The sequence below is a fragment of the Bufo gargarizans genome, chromosome 1, assembly GCF_014858855.1.
Source record: "Bufo gargarizans isolate SCDJY-AF-19 chromosome 1, ASM1485885v1, whole genome shotgun sequence".
Classification (NCBI taxonomy): domain Eukaryota; kingdom Metazoa; phylum Chordata; class Amphibia; order Anura; family Bufonidae; genus Bufo; species Bufo gargarizans.
In genome coordinates, this window is record NC_058080.1 from 505,044,135 (window position 1) to 505,068,682 (window position 24,548).

Here is a 24,548-nt window from a genome sequence, read left to right on the forward strand (position 1 = left end):
CAGTGCAAGCCATTATAAAAAGATACAACAAAAAGAATAAAAAGGAACTTGCCAGTGCATTATTATTGTATTATTCTTTCATAAAAAAGAATTTCTTGGTAGGTTAAAGGGGTATTCCAGGATTTTATACTACCGGTCATCAATATCAGACTGACAGAGGTCCAGGGCAGGAAAATATGCAGTGTACAGATGGAAGCAGAAGGCTCCATACATTGTGTACTTTTCAGCACCGGCATATTGCAGGCTCAGCTCTCATTCACTTGGATGGCAGCTGAGCTGTAGTACCCAATCACGGGCACTACACAGTGTACAGAGCTGTACACTGTATAGTTCCCGAAGCCATGGCTGCCCGAAACAGCTAACTGGTGGGGGTGCCTGGCACTGTAACCCATCGATCTCTTACTGATGACCTATCCTGAAGATGGGTCATTAATATACCGTAAACCCCTTTAAAGAAGTGTACATGAAGCACTAGTCTACATAAGAAGATAGAAGACTGAGCACCAACATCTGACCTGGTTATTAAAGGCAGATTCTTCCAGCTTTTTTCCATAGACGGCAAGCTTTCCTCTGACCAGCTCAGCCCGCTCACTTGGTTCCAGTCTTCCTAGGGGAATGACAGTGATGCCCTTGCACTTTCTAAGGGTGCCGCATAAAGAGGATCCCTCAGTTACACTCAGAACCATGTTAACTCTCTGCAAAAGCAAAAGACAACTAGTATGGAAGAGTACAATCAATAGAGAGCAAGCACTTTACAATCTAGGTGATACTTCCACCTATAATTTTACCTGGCAACGCACATTTGGCCAAAAGCTACTGCTCCTGATCTTCTCAAACACATGTGCACTTGGCTTAGCATAGCGTGCTCACAGTAGGCGCCACCAGTCACCTCTAAGCAGGTGGCTTATCTCTACCAGATTTGGGCATGTTAAAATCAAACAATGCTATCCTTCTCTCCTTTAACATCTGACATCTGGGGAGAATGGACACCCTCCTTACACATTAGAATTGGTAGGTTCAGCTGACATACATCTAATGTGAATTGCCAGCTTAAAGGTCTCCAAACACAGTGTATTGTTGGCCGAACCGGCCGACAACTTAGGGTGCATTCACACTACCGTATTTTGTGGTCAGCAAAAAAAAAAAAAGGATGATTTTCGCGTGACATCTGTGTTGCATCCTTTTTTTTTTTGGGCGGACCCATTGTAACAATGCCGCAGAACAGACATATGGATTTTTTGCAGCCCTACAAATGGATCTGCATCCAATCCGAATGCGAATCGGATGCAGACCAGAAATACGGTTGTATGAATGGGGCCTTAATGTGTCTGAGGAACTCAATATTTTCACCCGATCCTTTTGTTCTATGGGAGATAAGCTGCTGGACAGAGGTGTCTGGCAGTGTTTTTCTCCTCTGTCCCCATTGAATACATATACACCAGGAGCCGGGAGGGAGTTGGGAGAGATAGCCATCAGCCGAACAATTGATCAGCTGACAGCTATTGAACGTGTATGGATGTGTATGGCCACCTTTAGACTAAACTTCAGTTTACCTGGCTACAGAATGGATAAAAGAAGTTAAGTACCTGAGGGAGGAAATCTGGGATCCAGTCAGAAGTGAGCTCCCCGGCACATCCACACAGGACATCGGCCCCGTCTATGAGTATCGTCAACGTGTCATTCCGTTTCAAAGAGTGAGGAATTAAGAGAAGCAGAGCCTGAAATTCAGCTAAAGCATCCCTGTAGTAAGACAGCGAAGAGGAGCGTTTTTCACTTAGTGTTGAGGTATTTGCTTTTACAGAAAATCTTCAATGTGTACAACATATTCCCGAAGTGTCTGGTGCTGTGAACATTTCCATCTTTCTTTTAAAACGAGTATGTAAGTAACAACTGTATACTATAATGATGTATACTGTACGTCCGAGAGTCATAGTGAGCCAAAAGGAGTCAATGGTCCGCAACCTGACTTTAGTATGACTGCCGTTTTCTCAGTCAATTTTTTTATAGCAAAGTTTGGCATGAGCAATGAACTTACGCTTAACTTTGAGAAAAACAATTTTTTTTTGTTTGAACACCTTTGGGGGCATTTTTTTATATTATTGTATTGTACTTGTTTTAAGTTAAAAATCTTTTTTTCAATTGGTCTTTATTAAAATTATGGAATCCTTTTTTGTGTACCTAGCTGAGATTCTGTAGTAGGTGCCTGTGGATTTTCTGCCTTTTCCGTCAGTTGGGGAGCTGATGGACTGCTCTGTGACATTATAAACACTCATTATAGCTCAGTTCTTATCTTACTGATAAGAATGTGGCCTAAATAAGTGTTTATCTCTTAGTAGTTTAGAGATCAGGTTAATTGGCACAAAGTGAAAGTACCAGTCACACAGTTAACCCTTTGTGACAGAATGGCTCAATATTTTTAACAAAGGCCAACTGAAAATATAATTTTTAGCCAAAAATTTGTAAAATGCAATCAAACAAAAGTTGCCTCCGAAGGTGTACACAGCCTTTAATGTGAATCCGTCACTGATCTTTGGGGGTTTGACAGTATAAGTGTCTAATATATTCCTTATTCAGGCAAATTAAATTTTACTTTTTGTGTCTTTGTGCCATTTGTCAGTAACTTTTAATACAAAGTGAATAAAGTCTAAAAGCTGAAGCAACACTGTCACTTAACCAATGATTTAACCAATCACATTGAGATAAGCTCAGTGGATTGCAAGGTCACATGGTCAACCAGTTGCTAAACCCTACATTCAAAGAGTGGGACCTATAATGAATAATCACAAGCAGCCATTTTTTCATGCAAAAATAAAATTCTGATCGACTGTAGTGTAAGTTACTGGAAGAAATCATAGTCCCATAGGGCAGAATATAATTATTATGCAATGCTCCAAAGACCCTTACATAAATTCATTTTGCACTGGTGTTTTTTTTTTTTTTTTTTACCAGTTAAAAAATAAAAATCCAGAATATGCATTTTTTGTTGTAGTTTCTATATTTTTTTTTTAAAAAAAGCTGTGTAAATTGTGTGTTTCTGTCTCTTTCCCTATAGTGTAAGATGTAAAAGGCAGAAGGACCAAAAATGTCACCTAATGAACAAAAAAGCGCTTGTATGTCCTATATTTTAAATTTTCCATAAACCTTCAGCTAACATCTGGTGCTGCTGTTTTTACCACAAAAAAAAGCTGCAAAAAATTGTTTAAAAGAGTGCAAAGAAATGCCATTAAAAAATATGCGTGAATGCACTATTAGGGCCCATGCACACGACTGTTGGTGTTTTTGCAGTCTGCAAATCACGGATCCGCAAAAGACAGATACCAGTCATGTGCGTTCCGCACCTAGCTTAAGGGAACTTCCTGCCCTCTATAGAACAGTCCTATGCTTTTCTGTAAAACAGTTTTGTTTTTTTACCGGGGCCACAGAACGGACATACGGATGCAGATAGCACGCATTGAAGTGAATGGGTCCGCATTCAACCCACAAAAATGCAGATTGCATGCGGACAAAAACCACGGTTGTGGGTATGAGCCATTAATGACAGACAGCTCTGTGAGACCAGCAAAATAGCCAGCTGCCTTGCACTGTAGTAACGTTTTCTTCTAAGGCTAAAACAGAGCAAAATGTATGTGGAAAATTCTAAAAGGAAAATTTCAGTGTCCCCAACTTCTCATCCAAGTTTCCAACAAACCCGAGCACAGCACAGACATGTCTCAAGAAAGTCACAGAGGAATTCAGAATCAGAAAACCCTATTCAGTATGTGGAGTTATATAACAGTTTGCTGCGTGTAGTTCATGTGACTGCATCCAGCCTTTGGTGCTGACTAAAGCAGTAACAAAAAGAGAGACTGATTCGGTGTGATAACTTATATATATGCATTTCATGGAGAATTAGTTTCAGTGTATTCACTGCATCTCTCAGCCTTCGTAAAATCCAGTCAACATATGGAAACACAAACCTGTATGAATTGAGACTCTTGCTTTCTCTTTGCAGACGCTTATTCAGTTGCTTGCAGAAACTTTTTAACATGGTCTCTACATCTTTTGACCTACGATTTGCCCCGGTAAAATGATAGACGACTGATGCTGAACTAACAAGTCTTAGTTCTTTCACAAGGTCGGCCTGCAATGGATACACACCAAGGCACTTATTATGTTCATGCAGAAGCCTCATCACATTGTCCAGTGTCAACCTCACACTACTAATCCTTCCTGTATTCAACACGTGACAAAAAATAAATTACCATAAACACAGTTTTGCCTTGACTCGGCTCCCCGACCACTAGAAACACTCTCCCAGACGGCGGAGATGCTCGTCTCTTCTCCAAGATCTGTTCACACACTTGCATAACTTGCTTGCTTCTAGCAAAAGAGTGACTTTCGTGCCATTCTTGAAAGCCTTCCTGTGTTAGCTGATCTTCTTCATCTTCAGATACATTTGACTCTTCCTAAGAAAAGTAGGCATTGGTCGATTTTTGTGGCAAAAGACTAAATATGATGGAAATATGATTGATACATAAAACAAACAAAAAATGGCCGGCTCACAGTTAATTTGCTTTCACTTTACTAAACCAATTCAAACATATATATTATAAAAACATAAAAACAATATCCCTATACATAGATTTAAAAACACATTCCTGGTCCCGTTAAGTGTTTAAATGAGTTCTCGCATAAAACCTTTGATTAATATAAATGTGGCCTTATGAGCCTTCTAGTTTTTTGAATGAATATAGCTAATGCACACTTGATTGTAACTTTGCTTTGTAACATTTTAAGTTACCACTAAGGAAGGAACGGTTTTGTTCCGAAATGCGTCTGGTACACTGGTACATACAGCCTGTAAAAAATTCAAGTCGCACAGTAACAGACTAATCCACATGAGGAGCTCCAAAGAATCTTCGGCGTCTCTGTAACAAAAGGCGCATGCGCAAGAAGTTTGCCGGAGCCGGCATACAGAGGAGCATACAGCCCACACGAGACAGCAATAGGCTGTGGTTCTGTGAGTAACCATTACTAAACACAAACAAACTAATATATTATACTGTACATTCAACTAAGTGGATAAAGCGGACCATAGCGAGATATCTCATATACAGTTGGTTAGTACTACAAGTCCAAATATAAGCGCAGGAGCACTATACTACTGAATACTTATCCACAGCGGGACATCGCATCTATAATCTAATAGTACTATAAGTCCCAGCATAAGCGCAGGAGTGCTAAGATTATTGAACATTTTTCTATAGCAGGATATTTTATTTATAATTCAATAGTACCATAAGCACTAGTATAAGCGCAGGAGCGCTAGACTATTAAACATTGTGGATATCAGGACATTTATACAAGCAAAGTTGCAATCAAGTGCGCATTAGCCATATTGATTCAAAGAACTAGAATGCTCACAAGGCCACATTTATATTAAACAAAAGGTTTTATACGAGAGCTTCGCATTTCAACACTTAAAGGGACCAGGAATGTGTTTTTGAATCTAAGTATGGGGATATTGTTTTTATAATATATATGTATGAATTGGTTTAGTAAACTGTACGCAAATTGACTGTGAGACGGCCATTTTTTGTTTCTTGTTTTATATATTTTAACATCAATTGGTAGTTGGTGGGCTGTGCTCCAGTCCATAGACTGGTGAGCATCTTGGCTACATTGTATATTCTATGATTGATACATACCTTAAGATAGTCCCTCTCAATCACTTGCCATACATCATTTAAAACTCTAGCTCCAAAGTCCTCTAGTTCTGTCAGGTGTGGTTTTCCATCATTTTCACCACCCCACTGACAGGAGTACCTACACAAGAAAATAAAAACACAACTAGCCTGTAAGCCAGAGACACTAATAAAAAGCCTAGGTACATATGATGAGAAGAAAACTTACGTGTAACTTATAGCAGCAGGATGTTTGACCACTCTTTTCTTTAGGTCCAGCATACGTTTTTCCGCTTCTTGAGATTCGGACACAAAATCCGAAAGCCAGTGGCTGGGCACCGACCTAAATGGCAAGAGTACAGTACACAGAATAAGAAGGATAAGGGCTGTTTCACACGAGCGTGTGCAGCCCGGAAATCATGCTCAGTGTGTGAGCGTGATCCTCCGCTCTGGACACTGCTCGTCTTGCAGGAATGTAAGGCATTATACTGATTTATAATGCTGCGTGCCTCTGCTTGACCTTACTTCTACAGAATCATACTGACATAAAGCTGTCTCTATGATTCTGTAGCGATAAGGTCACACAGAGGCACACAGCATTATAAATCTGTGTAATGTTTGGATCATTTTGTAACTGACATTCACTGGTCACACAGCTCCCCAAACATAGCACTCAGGAGGGGCTATGGATGTGTGAGGAGCACTTAGGAGGTTAACTTTGTAGCTGAGGAGGAAGGGCGGGCTAATCCACAGCTTTGATCTCCTCAGCAGTGATGGCCAATTCGCAGTGTTCGCCCGCTAACACATGCGATCTGCCATCTTAACTGACAAGTCCGGCGAGGCGCAGGTAAGTCCTTACCTGTGCGCGAGCTGGTCTGAAATGAAATGCGGTCCATTCTCGGAACTGCTTGCTCCCGGAAGCATTTCATTTCAGACCGGCTCGCGCACAGGCACAGGTAAGGACTTACCTGTGCCTCGCCGGACTTGTCAGTTAAGATGGCAGATCGCATGTGTTAGTGGGCGAACACTGCAAACTGGCCATCACTGCTCCTCAGCACTAGAGAAGGAGAATTACAAGTAGCTCAGTTCTTATCAACCGTGCGTTTACTCACAGTGACAGTTTAACTGCAGGACGAGCTATCTTGTCCAAGGTCCTGAAGGTGTTAACACATTTTAGATTTGATTATCTTACAAATAGTATAAAAATATGTGGTATGTAAGCCATATTTCAACCACTCTAACTGTACATTGTGCAATGTTTCCACACTGTAGTAAGAAGATACTCTTATTTCCATTAGACATTTTTCCACTCAAGTAACATGTTCAACTCATCCTCATTATCAATGCTTTTGCCTTTTCCTTACACAAGTGTCAGTAGGTAGGTGCACACAGCCTTGCTCATACTCTTCAGGAAAACAAAACGTTACAAAAGTAATAATTTTTAATACCATCTAAACAAAAACATAAAAAAAGCTTCAGTGGATTTTTTATAACATTATTTCCCCTAAATCCTTATATTGGAATCTGCTATGACAAATGCTGAATATTCATATATACAATGATTCATATGTGTTTTTACCTAATAACTTCAGGATTCCTAAAGTAGAAGAAAGCCTTTGGGTGGCCTGATTTATTGGTCTTACAACTCTGCAAAAACTGCATAGACTCCAACTCTGTGACGGATCGTCCTGGAGGATACGACTGAATCTGCCAAAGATATAAGACAATAAACACTGGACCAAAGTACTGTACAATGGCTAAGAAAAAAGTAAAAACCAACAAGTCCTCTATTGTCTTTAAAGGGGTTCTCCAAGACTACAAAAAGATGGCTGCTTTTTCCCTTTCACTCAATTCACTTCAATGGAGCTGAGCTGCAATACCATACACAACCTGCAGACAGGTGCAGTGCTGTTTTTGGGAGAAAGCAGACATCTTTTTGTAGTCCTGGAGAATCCCTTTAACTGGAACTGATCAAGATTTTTAAAAGAGAGGAAAACATTTTCACGGTCTATTTTTTAACCCATGTGCATATTCTGGATCTGTTGGGGAAAAAAACAACAACTTACATATGCAAAAAAAAAAAAAGAGGAGGATCTTACCCACTGATACTCAGGCAGGAGTGGAACAGAATAAGTTATGGGGACATGGCCGTATCTCTCTCCTAGTATACCAATGAAGATTTGGCTCCGAACAACTTCAGACAGACACAGAGACAACTGCCTAATGTAAAAAAAAAAAAAACAGGTCATGGTGGAGAACTAATCTAATGTTTTCACTATTCTTGCAGCCACTTCTGACACCTATTTTCCTCACTCATATCTTTTATCTAACCTGTCTTTCTTTGTTTCTTCTTCTGTAATTCCCCACCGGAGATCCACTTCCTCCAGTGACAGGAAGTGACACGCAGCACGCTGGCGCAGTTGTGGCATCACCTGTCCAATCAACACATCTCTTTCTGAGTGCATATCACGGAAAGTGGAGGAGATAAATACACGGACACTGCGCCACCTAGAAAACACACAGGAAATGTGACTACAGCAAACCAATACTAACCATTACATTACCAGCAATAAAACTACAGATCTGTACATGCGTCTTAAAGTTGTCACAATGCTCCACACTGTACAATAATTGTATTTCTACCCACTAGATGGCCCAGGTGGCCAAAGGCCAGGGGCGTAGCTAAAGGCTCATGGGCCCAGGTGCAAGAGTTCAGCTTGGGCCCCTCTTCCCTCAGTGTTTTGTGGCCAGGGGCAGGGGAGCACACAGCCTCCATGCTGCCTGAGGCACCTCCCCATGACAAACTTTTGACCTAACCCCTTCCCTCCAGCCAGAGGTGTAACTTGAAGATTCTGATCCCCAGTGCAAAATCTATGACAGAGCCCTCCCAGCATGTACTTTCTACAATACCAATGTCTTATTATAAGGCACAATGATCTTTGGGCCCCCTCAGGCTCCTGGGCCTGTTGGCCACTGCTACATCTGCACCCCCTATAGCAGTGATGGCAAACCCTTTAGAGACCAAGTGCCCAAACTGCAACCCAAATCCCACTTATTTATTGCAAAGTGCCAACACGGCAATTTACCCTGAATACTACAGTCCAGTATGGTATATCTTCCATGTCCTTTATCATTTAGCTATAATATCCTGCCTACATTCAATGTGCTGCCTGTGCTGTTCGTAGTGCGCCCTGCGCTGATGAATGGCAGGAAAAGTCTAAGGCATATTGGTACACAATAGACTTTTTCCAGGGTGCGGGTGCCCACAGAGAGGGCTCTGAGTGCCGCCTTAGGTTTGCCACCACTGCCAACAGGAATATACACTGTCACCTGGGGAGGAATGGTACATGAATTCTCAGTGCTGGATGCCAAAAGATGTCTCATAAAAGGGAGGGGCATACGTGGCAAGATATTTCCCATCCCCCTGATGACCCCTTCAGAATAGATTACATCTACTAGTCCAGATTTAATTGGGCAGATTCCATAATCTAAAGATGGCTGTACATGTGACATAATTGAATAAGATGTTCTCCTTTCCTGATTATCATTCCTGGAATTAGCCCAACGTCTATGCGTATTTCAGGGGAAAGAGGGGAATAAGATGCTGCAAGACAGTGGCTTATCTCCAGGGGAAATACACTATGTATGATCCTCCTTGGCCAGGCAGCCCCATTCACCGCCAGTTCAGATGACATTTATCTAATGTATGGTATTATATATTGCCAGGAATAGAATATGTGTTTTACTTGAAAAATTGGTCCCTCAAAACTAGTTATTTTTTTTAACTCATCTCATAAAAAAATAAAATAAATAATCTTCGTAGTAGTCTTGTGTCCGGTATCCAAATGACCAGACTCCCTGAAAGAGCCTAGTCAAACTTCCTGACTAGGCGACTTCCTGCATGCTCAGCGGCTTCACGCAAGCCCCCATGGCAGCATATGGAGCCAGAACCAATACTGTAATAACCAGCACAATCGCATGGCTCCAACTAAACACGTGCTGTCTGCAGCATTAATACAGCCCGTACTGATGTCTTCGTATAGTCAAAGCCACGCTATCTCGCAACATCAGAGAGAGATCATATTCCAACTCCGCCTTTAAGGGGAATATGGCATGTATTTACAAAAATTAATGTTTTCAAGTAAAACACAGATTATGTTCCTGGTGATAGGTCTTCTTTAAAAGGGAATTTTCCCTAATGAAAAAGCTCTTCTAGACTTGTAGTTTCTGTAGAAAACATGTGCAATTAAGGGATAAATGGTACTTAAAAGGAGGACTTGGATTGTGACAAAATCACCTACTTCTGCTTGGGAATAGAAGTAAGTAGACCGCTAACTGCCACGCGTCTCTTTTTGATATTCTCTGGGTCTTCTGGAATATTGAATCTTTCATTGACTTTCTCCACATGATCCAATAGTCGGGAAGTTCCCCTCTCTGATACATATCTGTAAAAAAAAAATAAAAAAAAATTATAATACAAAAAGTAAATGTATATATCATAATTTTTTTTTTATGTTCTAAAAAACAACAACATTTTTCTGCACCCTTCCTCACAGCATACCAAGCACAGCGCCATTCATTGTATAGTGGAAGTGCTTGATATTGCAGCCCTGGCCCATTCACTTGAATAAAACTGAGCTGCAAATGGTCCAAGTGATCGATAAATGTCACTGGCTTAGGAAGAGACTATGGCACCCAAACTGCTGATCAGCCAGGGTGCCAGTAGCACATATTAATAAAACTTTGTAATATATGGCTTACTATGGGAAATAGGCATCTGCCTCCTCTTCCCCGCCAGCAGGCTCTCTGTTGATATTCAGAAATTGCCCTAATAACCAACAAATCTGTCTAGTATAAAACAGCAAATAGAAGACAAGAAGGGGGAGGAGGGGGATGCAGTTGCAGCTTCTCAATGGTACAGCAAGAGGTTGAGAAGAGAAGCGCAGGATCAGATGTGAGACATATGTATGGTAAGACTACACCAGGAAGAGACTGCCCACTCAGAAAGAATGGAGAGAGCAGTAGTAGTACATTAAGAAAATGTTTACACAATGGATTTTGAAAAACATGCAGATTTTCTGCGCGGCCTTCGTGCGTTTTTTTTCAGCTCTCCATTTGCTTCAATGGGAGAATCCACACAGATTCTGCTCCAAGATAGAGCACGCTGCTTCAATTTTCACAGTGTATTTTCTCGGCATGGAAAAAAATAAAAATAAAAATGGATGACATCCTTATGGCATCCTTTTTTTTTTGCGGATCCATTGTAACAATGCCTATCCTTGTCCGCAAAACAGAGTAAATGGGTCCGCACCCGAGCTGCAAAAAATGCGACTCAGAAGCGGAACCAAACCATGTTCGTGTGCATGTAGGCTTAGAAGCAGTTTATTTTTGTCAAATCCAGGAGTATAAAGTCCATCCTTTATATTTTACGACTTCAAAAACTGCCACTTAAACACTTTTTTTATATAAAAAAAAAAAAAGCTGAGCTGTTATACATCTACAGCACCCTAAGGAGTTTTTTTTTTTTTTTTTAAATGTAAACTTTAAGAAATGCACATCTACTATAGCTGAGTTTACTCACTTCAACACTTGCTCTGTAAAACCGCATAGCGTCACATCATTACACTGATCAAGGGAGTCCTCACTGTGAAAAGAAATAAGAACTCTGTATTAAAATGCAAGATGACCTGCACTATACAGTACACAGATCTAAGTGGAAGGGATTCTGCAAGACTTAACACTACAAATACAAGGACCTAAAAAAGTTTGCAGCACACTGGATTGCATAAAATCCTAAAGTGCATACAGATGTGTCGCCAAAACCTTGAAAGTGAACTTGTACTTAAAAAAGAGGACCTGTCACCACTCCTGACCTGCCTGTTTTAATAGCTTCATGCATTCCCCATGTAATAACAATTCTGGAGCCTCTATTCTTATGTCTGTATGTTGTGCCGTTCCTTTATTATTTCTACTAGAAGTTGTGAATGAATTGCTACCAGTCTGCAGTAAGGGTACAGAGGAGTGTTACCAGTTGGGGGTGTGTACCTGCACAGACTCACTCTATCCAATCAGTGCTGTCATGTTCAGGCTGAATTCATACGTCCGTGGAACACGGTTAGTGAGATACCGGACTGGCATCCTGTTTAGTGCAGGAGCGCACGGTGTCATTGGTTGCTATGACACTGTGCGCTTTGTGCCGCCGCTGCTTTACAGTAATACACTCATATGATCTATACAAGTGCATTACTGTACAGCAGCGGTGGTACGAAGGGCACGGCGTCATAGCAAAACGAGATTTTTGTGAACTCACCTTGTAAAATCTCTTTCTCGCTTTATTCATTGGGGGACACAGGACCATGGGTATAGCTTGCTGCTGCCACTAGGAGGCGACACTAGGCTGAAAGCTGTTTGCTCCTCCCCTGCAGGCTATACCCCCTCCAGCCTGGAGAGAGCATATCAGTTTGTGCTCCAGCAGTAGGAGAAACATACCGAAACAAAACAAAAACAGGAAGACCACAGTCCAACAAAACAACCGAACCTGACCTCAGTCCCAACCGGCAACTTGGACCACTGGTCTCAGTAGAAACCAACAACAATGGGTGGGTGCTGTGTCCCCCAATGAATAAAGCGAGAAAGAGATTTTACAAGGTGAGTTCACAAAAATCTCGTTTTCTCGCTCATATCATTGGGGGACACAGGACCATGGGACGTCCTAAAGCAGTCCCCGGGTGGGAAAAACCGCTGACTCCACCTCCCACAGTCGAGCCACTACACCGCGGCCTGTAAGATCCTACGGCCAAGAGCTGCATCCGCCGAAGCGAACGAATGCACTTTGTAAAACTTGGTGAAGGTGTGCAACGAAGACCAAGTAGCCGCCTTACACAGTTGAGACGCCGAAGCGTGGTGAAAGTGTGCCCAAGAAGCCCCGACCGCCCTGGTAGAGTGAGCCGTGATACCAGGCGGAGGAACCCTGCCTTTGGAGTGGTAGGCCTCGTGAATGGCCAATCTAATCCACCGAGCAATCGCCACCTTGGATGCCGCCAACCCCTTCCGAGGACCCTCCGGAACTAGGAACAGAGTCCGCTCGCCTAAAAGAGGCTACCGCGGCCAGGTAGATCCGTAAGGCCCGCACCACGTCCAAACGATGAAGCGCCACTTCCCTAGGATGGGAAGGCTTAGGGCAAAGCGAAGGGAGGACAATGTCCTCATTGACATGGAACGCCGATACCACCTTCGGCAAAAACGACGGCACCGTCCGGAGCACCACCTTATCCTGATGGAACACCAAGAAGGGCTCCTTGCACGACAGTGCCGCCAGTTCCGACACCCGACGTATGGATGTAATGGCAACTAGGAATGAGACCTTCCATGACAACATGCGGAGAGAGACTTCTCGCAGGGGTTCAAACGGCTCGGACTGAAGCGCCACCAGCACCAAATTCAGGTCCCAGGAATGCAACGGTGGCCGATATGGAACCGCGGTGTGCGCAACACCCTGCATGAAGGTCTTGACGGGCCCCAGCACCGCCAGCGTACGCTGGAAAAATATGGAAAGGGCCGAAACCTGCCCTTTCAACGAACTTAGGGCCAGACCCAGCTCCAAACCCGCCTGAAGAAAGGCCAACACCGTAGGGAGGGAAAACCTCCTAGAGGGGAGGTCCCTGTCCTCACAGAATTTCAGGAACGACTTCCACGTACGATAATAGATTCTCGCGGAGGAGGGCTTCCGAGCCCTAATCATCGTGCGAACGACCGCATCCGAGAAACCCCTTTTCTTCAGCAGGAAGGTTTCAATAGCCACGCCGTCAAACGCAGCGTATGTAAACCCTGGTGGAAGACTGGGCCCTGTGAGAGCAGGTCGGGCCTGAGTGGAAGAGGCCACGGCGCGTCCCCCAGGAGCAGAACGAGCTCCGAGTTCCAAGCTCGGCGCGGCCAATCCGGGGCAATCAGGAGCGTTTGAACACCCTCCATCCTGACTCTGCGAAGAATCCGCGGTAGGAGCGGCAGCGGCGGGAACACATACAGAAAACTGAAGTCGTCCCACGGTGCCACGAGTGCGTCTACGCCGTAGGCCATCGGGTCCCTTGCGCGAGACAGAAAGCACGGTAGTTTGTGGTTCAACCGAGATGCCATTAGATCCACCTCCGGGCGACCCCACCGGAGACAAAGGTCCTCGAACACCTCCGGGTGGAGAGCCCACTCCCCCGAGTCCACCGTCGTTCGGCTGAGGAAATCCGCCGTCCAATTGTCCACGCCCGGGATGAAAATCGCCGAGATCACTGGGACATGGGCCTCCGCCCACTGCAGAATCCTCGCGGCCTCGTCCATCGCCGTCCCGCTGCGCGTCCCCCCCTGGTGATTGATGTAGGCAACCGGTGTCGCGTTGTCCGACTGTATCCTTACCGGACGGCCCCGCAACTCGGTGGTCCAATGGCAAAGGGAGAGGTAGATGGCCCGGAGCTCCAGGATATTGATGGGTAGTTTGGACTCCGACAGAGACCAGACTCCTTGGGCTGTCCGAGTACCGAAAACCCCTCCCCAACCGCGGAGGCTGGCGTCGGTCGTAATCACCGTCCATGACACCGGCAGGAACGACTTCCCCGAAGACAGGTGGTCCGGAACCATCCACCAGGCGAGAGCCTCGCGAACGGGCTGAGACAGCGAGATCCTGCGGTCCAGTGAATCCCGGGACTTGTCCCAGGAGGACAGAATGAGCCGCTGAAACTCCCTGGTGTGGAACTGGGCGAAAGGTACCGCCTCGAATGAGGCCACCATCAGCCCCAGAACTCGCATGCAGTCGCGAATAGACACCTTGCGACGCCGGGTGAGCAGATCCACTGCACTCTGAATGCCCGAACTCTTGTCCAGAGGGAGACGCACCACGGCAGCCTCGGAATCCAGAGTCATACCCAGGAACCTGATCCGCGTGGTCGGAGACAGGCAAGACTTCCCCCGGTTGAGAATCCATCCGAAGCGAGTGAGCGTGCTCATCGTAATCCGAAGACTGTCTGCGCATTGCGACGCTGAAGGGGCCTTGACTAAGATGTCGTCCAGGTATGGGAGAAGGGTAATGCCCCTGGACCGCAGAATCCCCAGAAGGGGTGCCAGAACTTTCGTGAACACACGCGGGGCCGTCGCCAGACCGAATGGCAGAGCGACGAACTGGAAGTGATCCGACTGGATGGCGAATCGGAGGAAGCGTTGGTGCATGGTAGCGATAGGTATGTGGAGATACGCATCTTGCACGTCCAAAGACGCCATGTGCTCCCCCTGCACCAACGAGGCCACAACAGAGCGAAGAGATTCCATTCTGAACCTCTGAACCCGTAGATAACGGTTCAGAAGTTTGAGGTCCAGCACCGGTCTCACATCGCCCTCTTTCTTGGGGACCACAAACAGGTTGGAATAAAAACCTGTGAAATGCTCTTCCGGAGGTACCGGAGAAATCACCCCCGCAGAAGTAGGGACTGGACGGCGTTCAAGAAAGCCGCGGCCCGGACGGGATCCTTGGGAGGCTGGGAAAGGAAAAAACGGTTGGGGGGAAGGGATCTGAATTCTATTTTGTAGCCTGAAGAAACTACCTCGAGCGCCCATGCGTCCGGAATGTGAGCGAGCCAAATGTCCTGGAACAGGAGAAGACGCCCCCCCACCTGCGAGGGTGGGGACAAACCTTCATGCGGAAGGCTGCTTACTTGGCGCTGTGCGAGGTTGCTGGGCCCGCGGCCGCCAGGCCTGCTGGGGCTTAAAGGACGGACCTTTTCGCCGATCCTGGATGGACGGTCCCGCCGCGGAGGTGGGAACTGAACGGGTGCCCGAGAAACGACGGGGGGGGGGGGCTTAGGGGGCACTGGTGCTGTGGCTGTCCGGCACGCTGTTACCCAAGAGTGGGGGCCTGGGAGGCGAGTCACTCACCTATCTTCATCTGTAGACTTCACCCTCAGATGCAACACCAGCAGGACCACCCTACGACCGCTGGCACCAGGCAACAGGGGTCCGGGCAGAAGAGGGCTGAAGAGAGGGTGGTCCTGTAGCTGGGGGGAAGCAGGGGAGCGAGGCTGCCCTGGTCCGCTTTTTCTTCTTGGGGTGGCAAGGCGGTGAACAAGGTACACCGGCCCGCCTCCCGGGGATGCAGGGACGCAAGCGACCCTGGACCCCCCATCCGGATTCTGGAAAAAATAAAAATAAAAAATCATAGTGCCACCCTGCAAAGCAGGGAGGTCTGCCTCCTACGACACTAAGCTAAAAACTGATATGCTCTTTCCAGGCTGGAGGGGGTATAGCCTGCAGGGGAGGAGCAAACAGCTTTCAGCCTAGTGTCGCCTCCTAGTGGCAGCAGCAAGCTATACCCATGGTCCTGTGTCCCCCAATGATATGAGCGAGAAATAATGATGCCGTGCGCTCCTGCACTAAACAGGATGCCAATCCGGTATCTCACGGACTGTGTTCCATGGACATGTGAATTCAGCCCAAGACTGTGCAGGTACACCCCCCCCCCCCCCCCAACTTGTTACCTCCCCTCTGTACCCTTACTGCAGACTGCTAGCAATTCATTCATAACTTCTAGTAGAAATAATAAAGGAACGGCACAACCTAGAGTCATAAGAATAGATTCTCCAGAATTGTTATTACATGGGGAATGCATGAAGCTATTAAAACAGGCATGTCAGGAGTGGTGACAGGTCCTCTTACAAAAAAAAAAAACAACTGTCAATGACATCTCAACGGTTTTGACTGGTAGGGGTCCGAGTGCGGAGACCACCACCAGTCACCAGAATGAGCAGAGAGAAGCAGTCACATAGCACGCTGTTTCTCCACACTGCAGGAGACAAGCTCAATAGAGAGTCTATGGGGGAGGTTTATCAAAACTAGTGTAAAGGAAAACTGATTTAGTCTATAACAACCAAGCAGATTCAACATTTCATTTTTTAAAGGCACTCTGAAAAATGAAAGGTGGAAGCTGATTGGTTGCTATGGACAACTAAGCCAGTTTTCCTTTACACTAGTTTTGAGAAATCTCCCCTATCAGTCTGTATCCTGCAGCGAAGACAGAGAGATCTGTGTTAACACTTCTGTTGTCTGAATTTAATTATCTTGGACAACCCCTTAAACATGGAATTTAGTATACTCTTGTGAATATTATATGTTGTAATATATAATATTATATTTTATAACGTCTCATTCATGTTCTTTATTCATATATCCGGTATTGTCGCCAATGTTATTAGTTATTTGCCTCCTTCCCTTCTGGTTCTTTATCCAAACTTGTATATATTCTAGAATGTGATAAGTTACATTTTATATAGGAATTTGAGTGTATAAATTCTATACAAATTCCTATGATAGTCAAAATAATCATATACAAAGAAAAATACAGTGGAAAGAGAATAAGTAAATGTACCTTTGGAATCCATTAGGCAGCACAGTCACACAGAGACAGTCGGCATTCACTACTCGTCGATAATGCTTCAGCACAGTCTTAAATTCTTCATTTAGTGGCCCCTCTCCAAAAACTAGCAGAGTATCTACCTGTTTAAAGGAACACGTCATAGTAATATACCGTAATGCACTTCTAGAAATATAAAACAATACTTTACAGCGCTATTACGCACTATATCTAATATGGCAGCTTTAATCATACAGAAGTTTGTTAAGCTGGCCATACACGAGATAGCTGTCGGCCAAACACTCGTTCATCCGACAACACTCTCTCCTGATCCCATGTATATGTATGCTGGGCTAAGCATGCATATGTAATAAACGGGAAGAGACGAAAAATCTGCTGCCAGAAAGCGGCTTATCTCGCCCGCTAATAAAAGGATAGGGCAAATAAATCCAACATGCCTGATCCTTATCTCTCCTGACATCAGCTGTCAGGGGACAATCAGGAGGCCACCATATCCTTTAGATGGTCGGCCTAACCCACCAAAATTGGTAGGTACAGCCTACTGTGTATACACGTCTAATGTGTACAGCCAGTTTAAGACTAGCAACTTACCTTAGTGCGTTTCATAAGGAGTTCTGAGAGGTATTCTGCCAAGGGGTTTCTTCCTTCACAGGGCAGGACTGTATGATTTTGCATTTTCTTAAAGGAAATTATACCACGATTAGCCCAGAGAAGGAACATTTTCCAACAGACTTCAACAATGTGGGCATGCATTATCAGTGATCATATCCAGTATATAGTGATAGACAGTAACATTATTTTATCCTTTCTAAAATAACAGAGTATCAGAAGAGTGGTAGCAGAAATTAAGGGGCTCTATTCTCTGAACATTTAGTGTTAATTACACATGCTGCACAAACATCGCCAGTCCCAAAACCCTCAGCTCAGGGACCATTTGTTTTAAGTAGTGTAAATGGCAATCTTAAATATCCAGCTTTTAACATCATGTTGTTTAAAAAGGGGGTTTGCAGAGGAAAAAAATATTTAAATGAGTTGTCCCACCAAAAATATTATACAGTTTTCAAACCAGCACCTGGATCGGAATACTTTTGTTATTGCATGTAATAAAAAAATTTGTATAGCCACTAAGTTATTCAATAAAATATATCTGTATAGCGCCACCTGCTCTTTGTTCTTTTTCTTATTTGTTTGTAACTGGAGAAGGCCGCACATGCTCAGTTTCATCCTTCAACTGTGTCCTGAGCTGTGATAGGGAGAGAGCTCCAGCAGAAAAGACACGCCTCTTGAGCAGCAGCAGAAAAGACACGCCTCTTGAGCAGCAGCAGAAAAGACACGCCTCTTGAGCAGCAGCAGAAAAGACACGCCTCTTGAGCTCCAGCAGAAAAGACACGCCTCTTGAGCTGCCAGCTTGATAGAAATCTACCAGAGAAATTAATGGGGAGATCTCTGGATCCATGTGAGGTACCAGGCTAGTACTGGCTTTGTTAGAAAGAGGTTGTCATGTACTATATGATGTCCGATTTACATTTTTAACAATAATTATGGGATAATCCCTTTAAAAAAAATAAAACATAAACCATACTCATCCCTCACCCATCCCCCACCACTGCCATTCTCATGCTGATCCATTCCTGCTGCTCTCAACTTCCTGGTCCTGGCTCAACTCACCAGACATGCCAGGAAAAGCCACTTATAGAGCCACTTAAAGGGTTATCCTATGACTATGAAAACCAGACATCATATAGTACATGACCACCTCTTTCTAAGAAAGCTAGAACCAGCGCTATACCTCACATGGATCCAGAGATCTCCACATTCATTTTATTCTCATCAAGGAAAAATATTGACAGGTAGTTGTAAAGTCAGAAAACCAATATGACTGAAGACAACTACCTAAAACATAACTTTTATTAAAGATTATTAAAATAAAACTCCCTATCAAGGGGACTAGTGATTACATGGACAAAACACAACAAAAAGAAAGAGCTACTGAGAACCAGGCGGAGGGCTAATGCTGACGGATGAAAATACGTATGGGTCACTAATGTCCGTCCCTAAAGTGACCCTAAAGGAATATCCTCAGCCCAGAGATGCACCTAGATGGTAGGGGAGCACTCTGTCCACGTACCTAAACTGCCTGTCCTTATAATGCCCTAGCTAGAGGTAAATAGACCCATACAGATACCTGGGACCTCTTGTACACTAATTACATACGATACACATCAAAAACGTATTACTGCATTACTATATTACTTGTCCCGACGCGTTTCCCCTTATAATTTTAAAAGGTTCGTCAGGGGACACAAGTACAAAATTGTGTTTTGTCCATGTAATCACTAGTCCCCTTGATAGGGACTTTTATTTTAATAATCTTTAATAAAAGTTATGTTTTAGGTAGTTGTCTTCAGTGATTTTGATCTCCACATTCATTGCTTCAATTGCTCTGCCAAGATTCATTTCAAGCTGGCAGCTCAGGGGGCGTGTCTTTTCTGCTGGAGCTCAGGGGGCGTGTCTTTTCTGCTGGAGCTCTCTCAGATCAGACTTTGAAATATACCAGTTTGGAGCTGGCATAGATTTGACCTAAAATTTATGACAGTTTTCTGCAATAACTTATAGTAAATATGGCAGGCTGCTGCGGCCAGTAATAAAAATGGTGTGCACAACGTAAAAAAAGGGAAAAGTCTCTGTTTTTGCAACTTTTGGCTTCTAAACGTCCATTTCTGTAAGCCACAAACTTGCAAACAACCCGTGTTATACAAAGCCCTAAATGTCCAGAGCAAAGAAACATTTTAAAGTTAGAGAACTAACTAGAAACATCCTCTGAAAAAAAATGCATATAGTGCAGGATATATCCTCCTGGTGTGTCACACAGCCAAGAACCGCCAAAACCTCAGCAGTTTACTGTGAGTTGCTGTGATTTTGCAGCATCTCCAGGGACTGTCAGAGATAGCTGAGCACCATACTCAAGTATCTTCAGGCGTCCCATAAAGATGAATGGAGCAGCAGCAGACATGCATGTCCATCGCTTTATTCAAGTGGGGAAATCGGTGGGAGTCCCAGTGGTCGGACACCCTCCAGACACTTTTCCCTCATCCTGTGGACAGGGAATATGTAGTTTCTGGAAAAACCTCTTTAAATCTAAAAGTTATGTTCACTTTTGCAAACAATTTTGTATTGCTCCAATACATCTAAAAAAAAAACAAATGCTGCAAATGGAGACGATTAATAAGATAACTACAGAACCTATGCAGACCTGTGTTTCCATGGTTACAGACTACAAACAAAGCTGCGCAGTCAGATAAACAGTTGGAGGGTAGATTAGAGGGAATCTACAGTTCTGTAGGTTATATAGTCTCTGGAATTCTAATACTTTTATTACCGTACATGTTTTCAGTATTTGTGTTACTGAAATAAGTACGTGGTGACCAAAACCACCTTTCACTTATTTCACACAAGATGATCTATACATCGCTAAAGTACTAAAAACATGGCTTCACATCCTACACGTTTAAATCTCAGTCTTGTTTTACCTCAGCTTGCTGCTTAACCTCGCTCACACGTTCCAGGAGGGGACATGAAGAGTGGTCAACCTTGGCATAGTGGTTTTGATTGTACAGGATAAGCTCAACGTTTTCTGCTGTGTCCATCACCATCAGGCTCAACAGTAAACCCACATCCATGAGCTAGGAAGAGGAGAATACACGTAAAGAAGCCTACATGTCTGTAATATCATACATATGGAGTCAAGTATCACACATTACAGTGTGTGCTAGAATATGTAAATGTGCAAATACTTCTGTTGTCCCATGATGGTACTGATACAGTGTGCACGATAGTAGGGCCTACCATTTGTCCAGTTAGATGTGTAGCATCAGGACACAGTTATGTCAACATTTTTAGCTAAGGGTACTTTCACACTTGCGGTAAAGTTTTCCGGTATTGAGTTCTGTCCTAGGGGCAACGCCTCAGTTTTATCCCCATGCATTCTGAATGGAGAGCAATCCGTTCAGGATGCATCAGGATGTCTTCAGTTCAGTCACTCTTACGGTACTGCAGCATGCTGCTGTATTTTCTCCGGCCACAATTCTGGAACACTTGCCGGAATGCCGTATCCGGCATTCATTTCAATTGAAAGGTATTAATGCCGGATCCGGTACCAAGTGTTCTGGAAAAACGGATCCGGTTTCCCGGTCTGCACATGCTCAGACCTTTAAAAATGTGAAAAAAAATAACTACCAGATCTGTTTTTTCCAGATGACACCGGAGGGACGGATCCGGTATTTCAATGCATTTGTCAGATGGATCCGCATTCGGATCTGGAAACAAATGATATCCGTTTGCACACAGATTTCCGCATCCGGCAGGCAGTTCTGTCAGCCGGATTCCTCTAACGCTAGTGTGAAAGTACCCCAATAAAGTTACTTTCTGAAATATTCATCTTAGGATGGTCCTGACCTCCTCCTGCCTCAATGCAGTGGCTAGAGGTAATTGAGAAAGAAGAGTGGCCTGTCATACGTGAGGGCAGGGGACATATTCTGACGGTGACGTTCTATGCTGTAATACTGCACACAACAATGGAAATCATCCTAATATGTGCTACATATGGGCCCCATGAAGAGCCGTCAGCTTCCCAAGCATGAAGGTTTTAAAAAGCACTTGTATATCTCATATATTAAGAATTTTGGAGCATTTTAGAACTGAATCGAACAGGGCAGCGGACCCTCTGCTCTCGGGATCACTGGGCATCCTAGCGGTCAGACTGATAACTATCCAACATTTATCACTGATTCCATGGATAGGAAACAAATGCTTTCCACATAAAAAACCCTGTAAAACTGTGTTGTGCCATTCCTCAAGAATTGCTCTTGGCAACATATGACTAAGGGTCCATTCACACGTCCGCAAAATGGGTCCGCATCTGTTCCGCAATTTTGCGAAACAGGTGCGGACCCATACATTTTCAATGGGGTCGGAATGTGCTGTCTGCATCCGCATTTGCAGATCCGCACTTCCGGATCTGCAAAAAAAAAAAAAAAAAAAAAAAAAAGAACATGTCCTATTTTCTATGAGAGTGCCGGCGATGTGCGGTCCGCAAAATGCAGAACGCACATAGCCAGTGTCCATGTTTTGCGGATCCGCAAAACACATACAGACGTGTGAATGGACCCTAAATAGACACCTACAACCTTTATGGGGTTGCGTCCCTACACATTGATACTCTTCAATGCAAACACTGATTGAGTGTGTAGCAACACTTTATTGACAATAAAAATTATGTCTATTTAATGGATTTCCAGGAGGAATAACACAGGAATGTGTTCTAAAAAATAATAATGATCCAGGATATACAAGAATTTACAAAAAAAAAACAGATAGGTCATCTGAGAGCAGACCTTGGATGCGAAAAAGGGTTAGGCATGTTGGATTTCTACATGCTCCATCCTTTTGTTCTCAGGCAGCTATGGCGAGTGCTGCAGGCTCCCAGGAGATCTCCAAGCACAGCGCCGTACATGGTATAGTGCAGTGCTTAGTATTGCAGCTCAGCCCCGTTGACTTGAATGAGGCTAAGCTGCAACTGGGCCACATGACATGGAGCGCCCAGCCTCTTTTACCAGCTGATCAGCAGGGGCCCTGGGATTTGGATCCCCACCGGTTTGATATTGAATACCTATCCTGAGGTCATCAATAGTAATTACATCAGTTTGTGGTGATATTACTCACTGAGGGTGGTTCTCTTCTCTCAAAGGGCTCATAACTGGTAACGGCTAGTTCTTTGGCTCCATGGCACGATGCATACATTGAGGAATCCACACACATGAGTATCACTGTACGTCCAGGTATCGGTGGGATATTGTGACGTGCCGATATCCGAATGGCCTCCTCCAGTGATTTCTTATACCTCGCCACAACACCTTCATTAAATTTTATCGTCCTTAAGACAGATAAAAGAAAAGTGATCAATAGAAAGCCATTCCATTTCTCAGCTCTAGTCTTCTGGCGTAAAGTCCTTACCTGGCTTTCCTAAGGGCTTCTTTCTGTCTTTTAAGAAGGCGATGGATAACTGGAAAAGCCAAACATGCTCTCAGTTCAGATCGAGAGAAACGCTTGCGAGATAGCTGTGGAATATTCTTCTTTTCTTTGCGAAAGATTCGTTGGAGGAGGGCACTATTGGTGGGGAATGGCTCCTCTGTACAAGAAGGAGATGAAAGAGCGTAGATATTACCTTGTCACAATACAGTGTGCACTTGTTCTATCTGTGTGGAATATCATTTAGGTTTAGCTTATATTTAACAATTGCACATACAGTGGTTGTGTGAGATTAGAAAAAAGGATCAGCTTTCTTCCCTCAGAAACAGCACCACTCTTGTCTAGTGGCTGTGTCGGGTATTGCAGCTCATTTACTTGAATGGGGTTGAGCTGCAAAGTCAGACACAATCCACAGGCAAGATTGGAGCCCTTCATACAGCCACTTGAGTGTTTAGTGGTAATAAATTTTTACATTATATATAACTTTTTTAGAGTAATGCATACTATTATTTATATTGTAGTTGCTTTGAACAGATTGTTAAAGACCATCTATCAGCTCACCTGGCATGTCTGTTTTAGGCTACTTTCACACTAGCGTTCGATCGGATCCGTTCTGAACGGATCCGATTATAATAATGCAGACGGAGGCTCAGTTCAGAACGGATCCGTCTGCATTATATTGTAAAAAAAAAGCTAAGTGTGAAATTAGCCTGAGCGGATCCGTCCAGACTTTTACATTGAAAGTCAATGGGGGACAGATCCGCTTGAAGATTGAGCCATATTGTGGCATCTTCAAACGGATCCGTCCCCATTGACTTACATTGTAAGTCTGGACGGATCCGCACGCCTCCGCACGGCCAGGCGGACACCCGAACGCTGCAAGCAGCGTTCAGGTGTCCGCCTGCTGAGCGGAGCGGAGGCTGAACGCCGCCAGACTGATGCAGTCTGAGCGGATCCGCATCCATTCAGACTGCATCAGGGCTGGACGGAAGCGTTCGGGTCCGCTCGTGAGCCCCTTCAAACGGAGCTCACGAGCGGACCGACGAACGCTAGTGTGAAAGTAGCCTTAGTCAATACTTAGTTATCCCCATAAAATAAAAATGTGGAGCACCTTTTCTGTGCTTTACCATGCCCCTATTGTCAATGCAATGGGTCAGCTTTGGTCTAACAACATGAGACACCCTTTTCACACGGGGAATTGTAACACCCTGTTATCAATTTCGTTATACATGTCTGGGGAGGGGGCTTACAGAGTTCTTTAGTTATTTCATCAAGAATACAAGTATTTACTAAAATAACCATGTTGGGCGAAATTCACTAGCAGCTGCATCTCTCTGCACGATTCCTGCAGTATTGCCCGGGCAAGCTGCATTTGATAAAGGTCTATAGGACTGAAACATCACTTGCAATATAATTGGATTCCTTATAAATAGAAACATATCTTGAAAATCAGC

The 24,548-nt window shown here is 44.2% G+C and overlaps 1 protein-coding gene across 3 annotated transcripts in view; it reads right to left on the minus strand.

The window, feature by feature from the left end:
• Positions 1-24,548, minus strand: part of LOC122924158 (telomerase protein component 1-like) — a 76,601-nt gene that overhangs the window by 28,517 nt on the left and 23,536 nt on the right. For all 3 annotated transcript variants that reach the window (XM_044275099.1, XM_044275107.1, XM_044275114.1), the window contains exons 12-27: positions 23,080-23,254; positions 22,789-22,999; positions 20,598-20,750; positions 17,659-17,745; positions 17,062-17,189; positions 11,245-11,307; positions 9,965-10,108; positions 7,995-8,171; positions 7,763-7,883; positions 7,243-7,370; positions 5,893-6,006; positions 5,688-5,805; positions 4,242-4,445; positions 3,957-4,120; positions 1,587-1,740; positions 516-695 (exon numbers count right to left, since the gene is read on the minus strand). In XM_044275099.1, the coding sequence (XP_044131034.1) occupies positions 516-695; positions 1,587-1,740; positions 3,957-4,120; positions 4,242-4,445; positions 5,688-5,805; positions 5,893-6,006; positions 7,243-7,370; positions 7,763-7,883; positions 7,995-8,171; positions 9,965-10,108; positions 11,245-11,307; positions 17,062-17,189; positions 17,659-17,745; positions 20,598-20,750; positions 22,789-22,999; positions 23,080-23,254 (2,321 nt within the window). The remainder of the gene's footprint in view (positions 1-515; positions 696-1,586; positions 1,741-3,956; positions 4,121-4,241; positions 4,446-5,687; positions 5,806-5,892; positions 6,007-7,242; positions 7,371-7,762; positions 7,884-7,994; positions 8,172-9,964; positions 10,109-11,244; positions 11,308-17,061; positions 17,190-17,658; positions 17,746-20,597; positions 20,751-22,788; positions 23,000-23,079; positions 23,255-24,548) is intronic.